The sequence below is a fragment of the Argiope bruennichi genome, chromosome 8, assembly GCF_947563725.1.
Source record: "Argiope bruennichi chromosome 8, qqArgBrue1.1, whole genome shotgun sequence".
Classification (NCBI taxonomy): domain Eukaryota; kingdom Metazoa; phylum Arthropoda; class Arachnida; order Araneae; family Araneidae; genus Argiope; species Argiope bruennichi.
The window spans coordinates 72,328,274-72,343,696 of record NC_079158.1 but is presented as its reverse complement, the minus strand read 5'-3'; the positions used below and the strand labels follow the sequence as shown (position 1 = coordinate 72,343,696).

The following is a 15,423-nucleotide window of genomic DNA, read 5'->3' as shown; positions in this document are numbered from 1 at the left end:
ACCCCTGGGATAAATCCATCGGAAGACAATGTTATCTCCTTAAGATAATCGTGACCGGCATTATCACGACACTTCGTTCGCATTGTCAAACATTCTCTTTCCATCTTTTGTCATATTCTTTTTAACCTTCCGTTACTTGGGAGAAACTCTGCGAGAGGGCAGAGGTCATTGGAGCTGTTTGGCTTTTTCAGAAAGTGACTGAAGAACTTTCTCAACATACGGAAGGAAGAGAGGAATTCTCAAGATGAATAGATGAAAGTCAAATGAGAGAAAGCGATTCTTCTTTAAATGACCCATTTCCACCCGCATCTTTCTTTCTTTTAAAGGAAAATGGCTTGCAAATGATTTTTCAGTTCAGTGGCTCTTTCTTTTATGCTCTCTCATAAGCGAGTTGGAATACTGAAGATGCAAATGAAAAATGTATCAGTCAAATTATTGCCCTGTTTTGCACTGATGACTGATTTTCTAATTACAATATTAAACAGTTTTCTTTTTAAATTGGTTACATATTTCTTCGGCGTTTATTTTTTAGCTGGTAAAAACCAATCATCAACAAATAATTAATTAGAATTTCATAACGCCTTTTAATAATCAAAAATGTATCAATCGAATCATTGCTCTGTTTTTCGCTGAAGATTGATTACATATTACGATATTGTGGACCTGGAAGAATCGAAGCAGTTTATTAAAAGCTGTTAAGATTTCTTCATCATTCGATTTTTAGGCATTAAAAAGTCTATCGTCAACAAGTAATTAATTAGAATTTTATAATTTTTGTCAATCTAATGGCAATTGTTATGGTATTTTGTTTGTATCGCATTCAACAGATTAAATATCCCGAGTTTGATTTGACTACTTTTATTTGGTGTTCAGCCAAAGTTGTCTTATTTCATTGAAAATCTAAATGCAAATTTCTTTTACTTTGAGCAATTATTTTTCTGCTAGATTTAAAATTTATTTAATTTAAAATGGAATTAGAGCATGTACATATAATAAATTGATTTAAGATTTAATTTTTCTGACCAGCAGGATATTCTTTATAGAATTAGTGAACTGTTTTGAATTTGGAGAAAATATTAATATCGTTTGGGAAAAATATTAATGTAAAATATATACAAATTATTGTTGAAAATATACATTGAATACATTTAAATTGCAGAATTTGTTATGCACAAAAATAATTTAAAGCAATAAGAATAATTTTCAATAAATGTTTAGTGTCATCAACAAAATGTTATAGCTTCGCGAGGTGTGTAATATGCAGCGTTTCACCATACAAATAATTTCCGTCATTGCCTTTCATTAACTTATTTTATGAGTTTGTAAACATTGAGGCATTACTTATAGTAGTACAATCTGAATAATACTTCGATATTTCCAGAATATCTATTCATTAAGATAATTTAATTGGCATTATAAACAGCAACCACCAAGAGATCAATACTATTGATGTTTATTGCACACAATTTTAAATATTAAAGATCATACGATTAAATTTCGTAAATCAAATTTGTCATTTTTAAATAGCCTTAAAGAGTTAGTTACAATGATTGAACTTGAAATTTTTGTGTATGGCATATATTTAGTATTATTCGAAGCAAATAACGTAACGCCTTTGATACTATTCTTTTAATGAAGTCTTTCGTATTATTCATAAAAGTGAAAAATGTTTTTTCGCCTTATTTTGATCATGTTTTCGCTGTTCATCTCAAATAGATTCATCCTAATGAATTGAACTCTAAAATAGCTTTCAATTATCATTTAAAAACAAACTTGCGTTTCTTTCTAATGCTAGCTGATCTACTTCTAATCGGATACAGATTATTGTTGTTTTCCCGAGGCTATCATCTTGTGTCATCTAGGAGACTTAACCATTTAAATTGACCTATATGTTTCTTGGCGCCGGAACAGGAAATGATTGCAAATCTCCGGCTATAACTGTCTCTTTAAGGCACGGTTTCAAATAAAGACATGTCAAATGAATGACAGCTGCCAAAGTCTTTCACATGTAAAGACAATTTACAGCGACACTTAGCTCTTTAGAAATGATCGCCAATTGGCCTGAAATCACCAGCCATTGTAAGACCAAATTGGGATATGAGCTTTAGTGCTCTGGATGTGAAATTACTTTTCTTTGCTGATTACTAAATTAGCTTTTAACTTTTAAAGTTTGAAGATTATAACCAAGTTATTTTAATGCTTTAGTAATTTGCTATGAATATTTAATTGAATCAGTAGTTTGTATGTAGAATTTATTTTGAATTTGAAAAGGAAGTGAAAGGAAAAACAAATGGATGATTTTGTCTCTGCTTTTTTCTTTCTTTCTAAATGTATTTCCTGGAACTAATGTCTCTTTCCTAAGTTAGATTATCTGTATGTTTGGATGCAGAAATAAACCTGTTTGCTGGAGACTGCATGTATATTAGGTCATTTCAAACATTGTCTTGAATATGCTTTATATCTCCATTTCCCCCCTCTTTTTTAATCAATTCCCATAATGGGCGAATATCGTGAACTCAGATTATAAATTATTAGTAAAATTCAAATTATAGGAGGAAAATTAGCAAAAGATAGAAATGTTTTCTTTACTTGAAAGTTGAAGTGTAAATATTTTACTGAATGATTCCTTAAGATCAAAGAATTGTATAAAATTTAATCTTCATATTTTTTTCAGAAGTACATTTATTGATGTGAAAAAAATAAATTATTATTTACATCTAAATTCTTCTAAAAATAAAATTAAAAACTGAATTTTATGATGAATCAGAATTTTTATTGAATCTTTTAGATATTGTACACATTATTAAAAAAAAAAAACTTTGTATTGCATATAAGACTTCAATACAGAAAGATTTCGGTTTTCTTTGCTCATATTTAAAAAAGTTGTTTCAATAAAAACTTTTGTATTAATTGAATTTTAATCACTTCTGCTTCAATTTAAAGTTCAAATTCTATGGGCGCTGATAGAAAATTAGAGATGCATAGCACAATGAACAGAACTGCGTCTTCTATAATATAATAGTAAGAATTATAAAAATTTGAAAAAATATTTTGAGGAAGTTAAGACATAGTTGCTAAAATTTTCAATTAAGTATTAATGCTCACATAAATTATTTGAGAACCAATCGATCTCCAAAGGCGGCTAGTAAGTAATAAAATTCACAACTAATTAACTATAACTGTTAGTCAATAATCCTCTTATTTACAAAAAAAAATATTGAATTTTATAAACTAATTGCATTAACGTTATTTTATGTGATCTACCAAACAGAATATAGTTAATTAAATTAAGGTGTACGTACTCACTTGAAGATTTTTTTTAAATTTTAGCTTTAAAAATCCAGTTTTTTCACAATAGGTTATTAATATATGTTTAAACTCATTTCAGTAAGAAAAACCATATTACACTAATTATTAATTAATTAAATATTTAATGAACTAATTAGCCTATTTTTTGAAACATGATATCTTAAATTCTAATTTGTACAGACACACAATTCTAGTTGGAAATAATGCCTAATATTAATATTCATGTTTTCGGCTTCAATCAAGTTTTAAAAATATATAGTGTTTTCTTAACAATCTTTTCTTCAACGATGAACAGAAAAAGCGAGATTTGTTCTGTAATTTTAACTTTTAAACAGCTGTTAAAAATTTGTTTCTATAAATATAACTTTAATTCAGGTACAAAACATTCGCTATTTCATACAGATTAGTTTGATGTATAAATAATTGTATTTGGTTAATTTCTTGTTGAGTTATGATTGTTTGAATGAAGCAACATAGTGGAAAAATAGCATTCTTCATAAAATGAGTTTTAATAACACCGTAACTAGGGTTTTTAATGAAAGCACCTCAAGAAAAATAATTATAACTCGAGAAATATTTCGAATATTGACAACATCTTGGTATCGTTTGAAAGCTAAAGGATCAGAGAACATTATTAAGCAATAAAAAAATATTCGATATTTTGAACGATTTTCGAAGTTTCAAGTGTGTACATACACCTTAATAATATTCCAATATATCGCATAATTATATTTAATAATTCAATGCAAATCCACATCGTTTCTTTAATATCTTATAATTCATAGAATTTATTTTGTAGTTAATGTAGAAACGTTTTTAGTTGGCCTATTTGTGTTTTTCTTTCTGCTTTTAGGCAAACTGCCTCAGGCCTGAATGTGAGCAATTGTCAAAACAAAGATTCACCTTACGAGCTAGTAGTTTATTAAAATGCGACGATGTATCCCACATGATGTTGTAAATCGTAACCTGACAGTCTCGCAGACAAAATGGCAGTTAATATTTCTTTTCCTGGCAGAGTAACAAAAAGTTAATTTCTTTTGGCATCTTGCATTTGATTAAAACTTAGCTCATCAGTTCCATGCCTAAAATAACTTTATTTTGAATTTAAGAATCCAATTTGCAATCCCTAGATGGATGTTCAAGTTAACTTTTATTAGAGAATATTTTAAATTTAAATCGACATTTAAATAATTCTGAAATTTCAGAATTCTTCAGTTAGCTTAATTTTTTTTCCAAGTTTTCTGAAATCGGTATGCAAAATGGCTTCATATTTAGAATATGATCTCAGTTCGGATAAAATTATCAAATATAAATTTCATTTTTGTTATTTGTATCTTGAATATTTTTTATTAAGAGTCCCGAAATAGAATAACCTAAAATATATTTCAGACCTGATATCTCAATGGTATATCTAATTTGCTGTGGATTACTCTCCTTCAGAATTTCATTTAGAATTTTTAACTCTTTAATGATTGTTTGTAAATTTTTATACATTCAAATTGCTGTAAAAAGACGGAGTTTTTTAGTATATATATGTAGTTTTGAATAAAAATTGCATTTATACCATTAATAACTTCAAACAGAACTGGTTTCTAAATCTATAACAGCATGAATGGTTGGAAATGAAGTCGTGAAATTATTTGCAATTTTTAATTTAGAACGCTGTTCTTCGTGTTGTTAAATTCGATTTAAAATGTTTAATTTTTCACATTTATTATACATTAATTTGTCATTTAATGCGGGATCCTGACCATTTTACTCATTTTACCAATATGAGTTGGTAAAATATTTTTCCACTTGTAAAAGATATGTACATAAATAGTTTAAATAGCTGTAGCATCGAACAATATTGGAGGAGCTAAAACATCCAAAATGCGTTCTTTTGCATTCTTCGACATTACGATGCGATATTGTGATCAAGAAATGGCTACCAGTATCATTTTGTTGTTTTTGGTATTGAAAATTAACTCGACGATTTAGGATGTAAATTTTAGTTAATTCAAATTTGTATCACAGTTATTTATAAATTAAAATGAGTAATTTGGAAAAATCGGGAAAAATTGTAGAATGAAATATTTTTGCAATATCTTATGGTACCATTTGTAACTCGTCTTCCCATTGGTGTGGAGAGGGGGTGCCAGCTCAGATGTCCTTCTCGTCATCTGACCTTGGTTCAAAATTATGGCTTCCGTCCCAAAATAGCTCTATTGTTGCTTTAAAAGGGAACGTTAATATAACTAAACTAAACCGTTTGTAACTCAATGAACAGTAAGAAGCTAATTTGTAATCGCATAGCTTGAGGTAAATTAACTAAAGAAATCTTCTCGATTTTATGCAGCAAAATATCAACGAAATCCTTAATCCTTAAAATGTTATTATTTTGTGTGTCATTAGATTTTCTGTTATTTAATTTAATTTTGGAGTTGCTCTTCTTTTTCTTTTGGTTCAAGACTTCAAGTTTTGAAATAATTACGCCCTATTAATATATATTATTGAATTTTTGAAAAACAATATTAAACAAAAAATTAATTTAAATGGTTAAATAATTTGAATATATTTAAAAAATGTATGTTTTTAAAAATCTATTGTTTTTCTGTTCCAGCTCTTCTGACTTGCTTCTCTTCGGCCGAAGATTTCAAATGTCCCGAGCAATTTGGGTACTACAGGGATTTCAAAGATTGCTCCAAATATTACGTTTGCGTCTTCGGAGATGCTCTTCATGAAAAATGTACTGGCGGTCTGCATTTTAGTCTGGAACTAGGAACATGTGATTGGCCAAGAAATGCCAATTGTCAACCAGGTACGTTTGCGTAAAGTTAAATAATGTCTTATGTCAACGAACTTAATAATTAGAAGTCAAAACTTTCAAAACTATTGGCCTAATTTCATCGATAGCTATCAATCGATTTTCATTTGAAATATTTTTTCTTCTGTATTAGTTTAAGTAGTCAGCTGTTAAAATGTGTTAAAGATGTTTGTTAGTTAAAGTTGTGTTAGCTTTTTTAGTCTCTTTCGACAGTATATAAATTATTTCTAATGTTCTAAAACAAGAATTTCTAGCATACGATTGCATAGTCTGATTATAAAATATCATTCTTATTGAAAAGTCATGAAAGCGTTTTTTTCAGTTAAGTATTCAATATTTTTTGTAAAAGTACTTAGTTTTCATGATTAGATTAACCGATTTACGAGAAATGTTTTTAAAAATTTATAATTTAACCATAATTGCAAATACCCAAGTATTTCTTGATCTTATTTCAAATCTGTACGATTTGTGATATTATTTTTGCTGATATATTGAGAATGTTTCTTCATTAAGGTATATTTTCACAAATTTACTGAGTATCATTCCATAAACATACTCATCTTCTAGCTTAACACGATTCAGAATCTACTAAATTAATAAATGTTACTGAAGTAAAAGATGAGCATTGTCTATAAGTATATTGTAGCCTTTGTCTCTAAATATAAAGAAATCACTAGATGACCTAAAAAAAAAAAAGAATCCTGATCCTTTTTGCATCCCATGTATTGATTCATTGAAACAGTACTTACTATAACTTTACATTTATATGTTGAGAAAGGACATATCCTTTGAGTTCCTTAAAATCCAAATAAAACACACTCAATTCCAATAAGATGGATGCCATCTTCAAGGCAAACTATACGCCATAGATCGAAGTTATCAACTAGGTACTCTGAAATCAATTAAAGAATTTGCACTTTATTATTATGGTTTCAACCTCTATGTATATTATATATTACTTCTTTCTTTTCATTCTTTTAAACGTCACTGAAAAGTAATTTTTTTTTCAAAGAAAATTTATTTAAGTATGGAATATGTTATGTTATTTTACTAATTAACACTTTTGCAATCTCCTGGATAAAATGTATAGATTAAAGGGCCAAAATCTTTTAGGTACATGACTACATTACAATCGTCAAATTTTATCCACAGTTGTCCTAGTCCTAAATTTCCTAGTTCATTCCGCTTTCTACATTAGCCTTACACGTATTATTACTAAGCGATTATTATTTTAATCAATTCTTTTTTCAAATTTGAAGTATTGATGCTTATTTTGTTTCCAGAATCTGATTTTATATAAAACGGTTACTGTCAGTGCAATAACACATACTATCTTCAAACAGTTACTAATTCTTGAGCAATAAAGCTCATCATATTTACAGTTTATTCAAAATTTTCTTATCATTCTGCTGATTCATATATTATTTGAATAGTTGCATATTTCCGATTGACTAGATACAGAAGTTTAATTTAATGCAGTTAAATTATGACATTAACTAAATTACATGGCATTAAACTTACTTCATGACGTTAAGCAAGTTTAATGTCGTGCAGTTCTGTACAGTCGAAAACTCTAGATAGTTTTCCTCATTAACTCAAAATAATTTTTCCATAATAAACAGTTTAAGCAATATAATATTCAACGTTGTATCAGACCCGTGAGAAGTTCAATATTTTCTCTGAAAATAATTGCAACTTCCATATTTTTAGGTGAAAATACTCCAGAAGAAAAAGTTATCGAAATCGAGGATGAAATATTCAGCTCCAGTCGCAGGACGTCGGCTACTGCCACAAGTGACAATTCCCAGCCTCCACCTAAATCTCAAACCTTTGACAAAGAGCCCGTTTCTAATATTCAGCATTTTGGTAATGGCAATGAAGAATCCAAAGAAAATACAAGAAATGTGGACATTTTGAATGACAAACAGAAATCGAGAACACAGTTTTCGGAACAGGATCAGCGTCAAGCGAAGCCTGCAACAACCGAACCTCCCCGTCAGCAACAAAACTCTCGAACAACTTTTGCTGATCAATCTGACAGTTTGGAAAATTCCTCAGACGATCCTTTGTATGCTAGTGATCAAAATACAAAGGTAAGTTTTTTTAAATGCCATCTATCACAATGATGAATTTTCCTCTGTACGCTTTAAAAAAAAAAAACAATCGATTTTCAACAAATGAAATTTTCTGAAGAAGCATCCAATAATTCATACAATCTAGCATAAAACAGCCGTTTCTCTTTGGAAATCTTCGTTTTCTGTAATATAGTGACCGAATTTTTCTAAAGTATGAGTACTCTAAAGTCACAAATATTTGAATATTTTATAGGTACTTGAAGGTATTATATTTTATTATATAATCTATTGCATTAGTTTCGGTGTTTCTAATCTTATGTACAAAATTTTTCACAATTGCAATAAGATTTAGTTTCAGAATGCATTTTTCCCTTATTGACCGTATTTAATTCCTTCCCTATTAGTATGAAATGCCAAACAACATTGTAACGATATCCTCACATTATCGTCCGGCATTCAGAATATTGAACATCGTGGATATGTCGGAAAATATATTGTGCTAATACGATTAATAATACTAACATAAAAAGAATCTTCTATAATCTTAATCTTTTTAGAACAATTTTATTGAATTATTTGGCTATTGAAATTAGTTTAAATTTAAAAGATATTTCAGCTGTACACCAGATATTCATAAAAATGTTCAATATGGAATTCACGCTAATTCAGTTATCAGTAATACGATATTTGTCTACATTTTAATTACGAAAATATCCGACAACAAATAAAATTCTTAACACGATGCCCTAGCCTTGAATTAGTGAGAATATTGGCTTTTAATTTATATGCTTACTAATCGGTGTTTTTTTTTTTCCTTAGATACCACAGAATTCATATGATCGTACATTGGTTATTGAGGAAGCAGCTCCACCCTTGGTGGACTCTGAAGGAGGAATTCACATTGCAGATGGTGGTCATGGTTTAGATGCTTTTGCAGGATCAGCCCATCTTCCAGGACTTGGCGATTATAGTGTCCTAGATAAACCGATCTATAACGCCAATACAGGGAGACAAGAACATGACGAAGATTATAAACAACAAAGCCAAGACCAATCCCACTCAACTAAGCCAAGAAAATTAGAAATTTATCCGAATAGCAATGATCATTCTAAAGATCTAGGCGTGGTAATAGATTTCTCCAATGGAAATGGTAAGGAGCAAAAATTTGATTTTGAAGACGGCAGAAAAAATCTTGGTACTATACCTCCAATAATATTCGATGATAATGCTGATCACAAAGACTATGGGGATTTCGACATCATCACTCCTATTCGTAAAATACAAAATCCAAATTCCGCTTCTGGAAACAGCCAAGAAATTTCGAAGAATTCCGATCCATTGCTGGTGCCTGCTCGAAATTTACCGGAGCTTGAAAAGAAATTGAACAAAGATCTGGAGGACTTGAAAAGAAATACCGAATTGTCTCTGAAAGCCAATGTCGATAACTTTCACTTCGAAAGTGACAGAAATTTACGCAGACAAAACGCTACTGTACCTGAAATTCAGTTTGATGATCAACCTTCAAATATTGGACGACTACCTCAAAATATAAGATATGAATCAAATATAGAAACTCGTGGAACTGGTGCTGCGGACTCGACTAGAGATGATTCTCAAAATAGAAATATCTTGGATTCTAGTATTGCCGGAACAAATAACGGTAAAAGTAAAGATCCAGATGTAGAGTTTTCACTTCGTGAACCCGCCCCTCGACCAAAAGTTGCGGATATTGATATCGATTATACAAAATTAGTTCATGAGCCTAGCAGAAATAATGCCCCTAAGAACACAAAATTATCTGAACAAACTAGTCGAACTACTGATAATATTAGAAAACAAGATCAAAGTGTTGCAGGTCATCCTAGTGCCAAAGATTCTATCAGTAACCCATCTGAACCAAACAGAAATGAAGGGTCTCAATTGACATTTCCTGGCCAGCCAATTGATTTTGAAACTTACCCTAATATTCAACGGCAACCCAAAAAGATTGACAAAATTCCTGATGTTATTGAATTACCTAGTATCACAGACATTCAGAAAGAAAGTGTTGTTCCTCAAAGACATCCAAATTTGCCTAATCGCCAGCCTCCGAAAATTGATGATGCTTCAAAAAAAGAAGATTCATTATCTGAAAGTTACGATATAGATTCTGTTTATGATGATTTCCATAAATTAAAACACGATTACACAGATTACTATACAGAAGAACAACCAGAAGTGACAACTAGACCCACTACAGTAATACGAACTCGGCCGACCAGACCACGCAAGTCTACCACAACTACTACCACAACAACGACAACTACAACACCAGCTCCTATTAAAATAAGAACCAGGACTCCTTTATCACAAGTTCCAAAGCCAACAAAACCTGCTGTTACTAGTAATAAAGTTCTAGAAGGTCCGCCAACACGTCCCCCAAATCAATATCCAACACCTGAACCATATACTCAGGCCCAAAAGTGTGATCCTAGAAAGTGTCGGCTACCAGATTGTCGCTGTGGAGGTACAGACATACCAGGTGGACTTGGTATCAACGAGACTCCACAGCTGGTTCTTCTGACATTTGATGATGCTGTAAACGACCTCAATAACGACCTCTACGATGAACTATTTTACACTGGTCGAGCAAATCCTAATGGCTGTCCCATTTTAGGAACTTTCTATGTTTCACATGAATGGACTGATTATGGCCAAGTGCAAAGCTTGTATTCACAGGGTCACGAAATAGCTTCACATTCCATCACGTAAGTCAGTTTTGAATTTATTCGTTACGCATTACTGCCCAAAGTATCTGGACAAATTTCTCACAAAATGCTGTTTAATACCAAACTAAACCGCACGAGCAGAATTGTCCAATTAAACATTACTGTGAAATCATTCGTAAAATTTAATTCGATAGTTAAAATGAAATGTAAATAAGCAATTAAATATGTAGTTCGTAATAAATAAGCAATGAAATTTTGAAATACTTTTATACTAGATATCGGATGCGCTTTCTTAACAGTTAAGGAAAAAGGAATTATTCATGACTTATGGAATGATTGACTTCTTTGAAATACAGATATACATATCTAACACCTATGCTAAAATTTCTAATTGTTAGATTCCATACTAAACTAAAGCATTTAATATTTTCAGTCATTCCAGAATTCATTGACTCTTACTTGTAATTTAAATTGTGAAAGGGGCATCTCAAGGAAAAAGCGCTTTTTTACATCTTTTAAGGAAATAAAATCTAGGCTATTTTTGCTCCATGACTATTTCTGAATGACATTATTTATCTTGTAACTCAGTATAATTAAGCAATCGTTTACGGCACTAAGGAAATTATTAATTAAAATTTTATAAGCTTCACTTCATCTGTATTACTTCCCTATAATATCAGTGAAAATTGCATTTTTTTTTAATATTGACATTTTTGTCTCTACTTAACTACTACATTTGTCTTTCATTTATATATCTAATAAGCTAAGTATTTATTTTAATAAATATCAAATGTAAGTATTTTATTTTAAATTCCATGAAAGTATTTCGGCAAAAAATACAAGTAGCTTATATGGAAAAAATTAAACACTAGTATACTGAGGTATACTAGTGTCAGTAGTATATATTGTTTGTATCATACCTATACAAACACTAGTATAGGTATGATGTTTCACTTTCTTAAAAATATTTGCCTATTTTTAAAAAATTTTCTTTTCTTTTTCTTGCAGTCATAGTTACGGCGAAAAATTCTCCAAGAATCAGTGGATGCGTGAAATTCACGGACAGAGAGAGATTCTGCACCTGTACGGAGGAGTCAAAATGGAAGACATCCGAGGTATGCGAGCACCTTTTCTTCAAATTGGCGGTAACAAAATGTTCGAAATGTTGTACGACGCCAATTTCACCTACGATTCCTCCATGCCGGTGTACGAGAACAACCCTCCCTTCTGGCCCTACACACTGGATTATGCCTTGAGTCATGAATGTATGATATTCCCCTGCCCAACTAAGTCTTATCCTGGGCTGTGGGAAGTAGGCATGGTAATGTGGGTGGACCTTAGGGGAGGACGCTGCTCCATGGGTGATGCCTGTTCCAATCCTCAAGATGAAGAAGCAGTCACCAAGATGCTTATGAAAAATTTCAATCGTCATTACAAAACCAATAGGGCACCATTTGGTCTTTTCTACCATTCTGCTTGGTTCAATACTCAGCATCACAGGCGTGGTTTCATGAAATTTTTGGATGAAATTTTAAAGAAAGATGACGTCTGGTTGGTCACCAATTGGCAACTAATACAATGGATGAGAGATCCTAAACCTAACAGCCAACTGAAGAATTTTGAACCATTTGGTTGTCGGCGGCGAGATAGGCCTCCACCCTGTCCGTCGCCAACCGTGTGCAATGTGTGGTATCAAGGTGGCGTCAGGTACATGAAGACTTGCCAACCATGTCCCGCCAAATATCCGTGGGTAGGAAGCACGGGATACGACAGCAATAATCGTGGATGAAGAACCCATGTGATCTCTAGTGTTTTTAATTTAATTGATTTTTACTACAAAAAAACTTGAATATGTGAGATTTAACTGTTATTTAATTCCCTCTTTGTATTGTTCCTTCGAACTTTATTGGACTATAAGTTCCAAATCTTTGGAAAATCTTCCATTCCGCTCACAGGAAGTGAGCTTTTATTGCCATAACTATCCATAAACCAATGTGTGCCTTGCTATCATTTTAATATGTTGACATTTTGGTACGCGTGTCAAACCTGTCATTCAGCTCTCGGGTACTATTTTCAAGCTTAACTGCTGTGCATTTTCTGGGATAAAAAACGAACTATTTTCTTTGTACTTTTTCAACTTATGTGTGATACTGTCTCTCTCCCCTACCCTGGGAAAGAAATGTTAATGCAACAGAGCATCTATAAGAAAATTTGAAAAAACACATTGGACATGTTCAAAAATACCCAACATGCAATTCCTTGTCTTTCTGAAGCCAATTACGAGTTGCCAAAATGCTCCAATGCGTATTTCCCTCTAGGGAATATTTGCTTTTTAAATGGGTTATGGGATTTAAGGTTTTAATTCTTAATTTTAAATTTCTTGCTGTTCTTTTCTATTAGCCAGCAAAGCAATTTAGTGAATTGCACTATTTTTTCTGCATAAGTATTAAAGAAAGCTTCATTTTTTATATATAAAGTATGAAATTTTTATTATAATACTGAAAGGTATAGTAAAGTGAATCAAATCTAAAATAGGTTATTTTAATTTTATTTGGCTTTATTTAAATTTGCATTTAATGCTACAGATCGTGCATGTGCCAAACTAATCGTCCTTTCAAGTTAAAGGCAAACCGCTTAAGTTTCTTTTATGCATTAAACAAATTTTTATGCATTTTTTAAATTCTTAAAGAATAAATTGTAAATTACAAAACATGTAAATATTTTTAAATGCTTTCACTTGATGCATTTTTTTACTTTTTATCTAACGCAAGAACTGCATCACTTAATGTTGAACAGAAGCCAGCGTTATCATATTGCACTTAAGTAACATTTAAGACTTCATGTCTCTTAATTTAACATTTTAACATGAGCTTCTGAGAACATTTTTTGGTGCAGTTTTTCCTGTCCTCGTGGTATAGGTGGGGTTATGAATTCGGGACTGTTTTGATGTTCATAATTGTAATTTGTCTTGTGAACTTTGGATTGTACTTATGTGAATAAAAATGTGTAATTCTATTGTGTCTCTCGTCCATTCTCATGTAATATTATTTTTCAGATTCTCAATGAACAGAATATTTTTTAATAATTTGCCCCTTTTTTTAAACTTCATACTTTTTAATTCATTTTTAATAGTTGGTTGAATATTCTTTTGTGTGGAAAAATTTAAAGAAATATATTGCAGAATTTATTTATAAATTAAGAAAGGAATACATGCATGTTTTTCAAAATCTAAACGTTGATATATGATGTGCAATCATTAGTTCTGCTGGTTTCATAGAGCAGTAAATTTTAATAAAATTTCTTCAATATTAAATTAACCAATTATTACTAATCTTGAGTTATTGCATATTGCAATGGAATTTTGAAACTGTCAGCCATACCCAAGAAATTTACTTATTTTTAATATGAATCTAACAAAGCCATTTAACTATTTATTCTATTACAGGGTCGCTTAAATTGTTGCTTAAGTATCTTCCCGGCGTGATCATTGAAAATTCCCTAATGTACCAGCATTGCTGGTACATTAGTGAATCAGCATCATCCTAGTTAATTTTGTTTTCAAATTTTCCCAGTGACAACGCTAATTGTAATCGTAGCTAATCTGGGCGCAGTTCCCAAAAGGCATGCAGAAAATTCATTTTTAGATATTGTTTTATAAACAGACAACATATCCATTCTAAATTTCTCATTTCCCAGCAAATTTTACTGACAAATGGCTATAAATATTTCAAAATCCCTTCTTCTTTTGTTAAAGCATGCTCTCAAAATTTATACCCTTAAAGAATGTGTGGATCTGTGAACTGAGAGAATTTTTATACTTTCATGTACTTCATTCTTTTAGTACATGAGCGCTGGTTCTTTCTTTTACTTTAACAACCACTTTTGATTAAACCGAGATTTATATGCACGATGTTAATAGATTTTCTCCTCCGTTAATAGTAATATTTGAATTTTTTTTCCCCTCCAACACCATACGTTTTCATAGCTTGTATTATGTAAAAAAACCTATAACATTAGATTTGGTCGTACTGTCTTTCTCATTTAAAAAAAAGCTGTGATTCGTTTCTCCTTATTGAAGACTTGCAATTACAAAATAGTAACCACTTTTTTGTTCCAACATGTCAGTTGTATTTGGAAGCTCGGATCAAAAATATTTCGAGTTTCAAAATTTGTTTTTAGAGGTCGAGAATTCAAAGAGCAAAGTTTTCAATAATGAGGCTCTTCACTTCTGTTAGCTGCAATTTTATTCAAAACTTTGTCATATCAAAAATAACTTAGTAAATATAATTAACAAAAGGAGAGGTAAATAATGACAATTGCCAGAGCTCTGTGATCCATACAAAGGCTCTTGCCATATTCTTGGCCTTCTGAGATGCTCCATGACAAAATGATGCGAGCATCCAAATCCATATTTCTTGAAACTTTTTGCCCTTTAATGATTAATGCAGCAAACCTATGACTGAAGATGAACATCTTAATTGAGCCTTCATAGATTTTAAGCATAATCGAACAGATATATAAATCT

At 31.0% G+C, this 15,423-nt stretch overlaps 1 protein-coding gene across 1 annotated transcript in view; it reads left to right on the top strand.

Annotated features, from left to right (window-relative positions):
* The window catches only part of LOC129981112 (uncharacterized), a 75,242-nt gene extending 61,329 nt beyond the window's left edge, over positions 1 to 13,913 (top strand). The window contains exons 2-5 of the mRNA XM_056091789.1: positions 5,912 to 6,109; positions 7,826 to 8,208; positions 9,010 to 10,937; positions 11,907 to 13,913. Coding sequence (XP_055947764.1) covers positions 5,912 to 6,109; positions 7,826 to 8,208; positions 9,010 to 10,937; positions 11,907 to 12,687 — 3,290 coding nt within the window. The 3' untranslated portion in view covers positions 12,688 to 13,913. The remainder of the gene's footprint in view (positions 1 to 5,911; positions 6,110 to 7,825; positions 8,209 to 9,009; positions 10,938 to 11,906) is intronic.
* Positions 13,914 to 15,423: the final 1,510 nt, after the last annotated feature.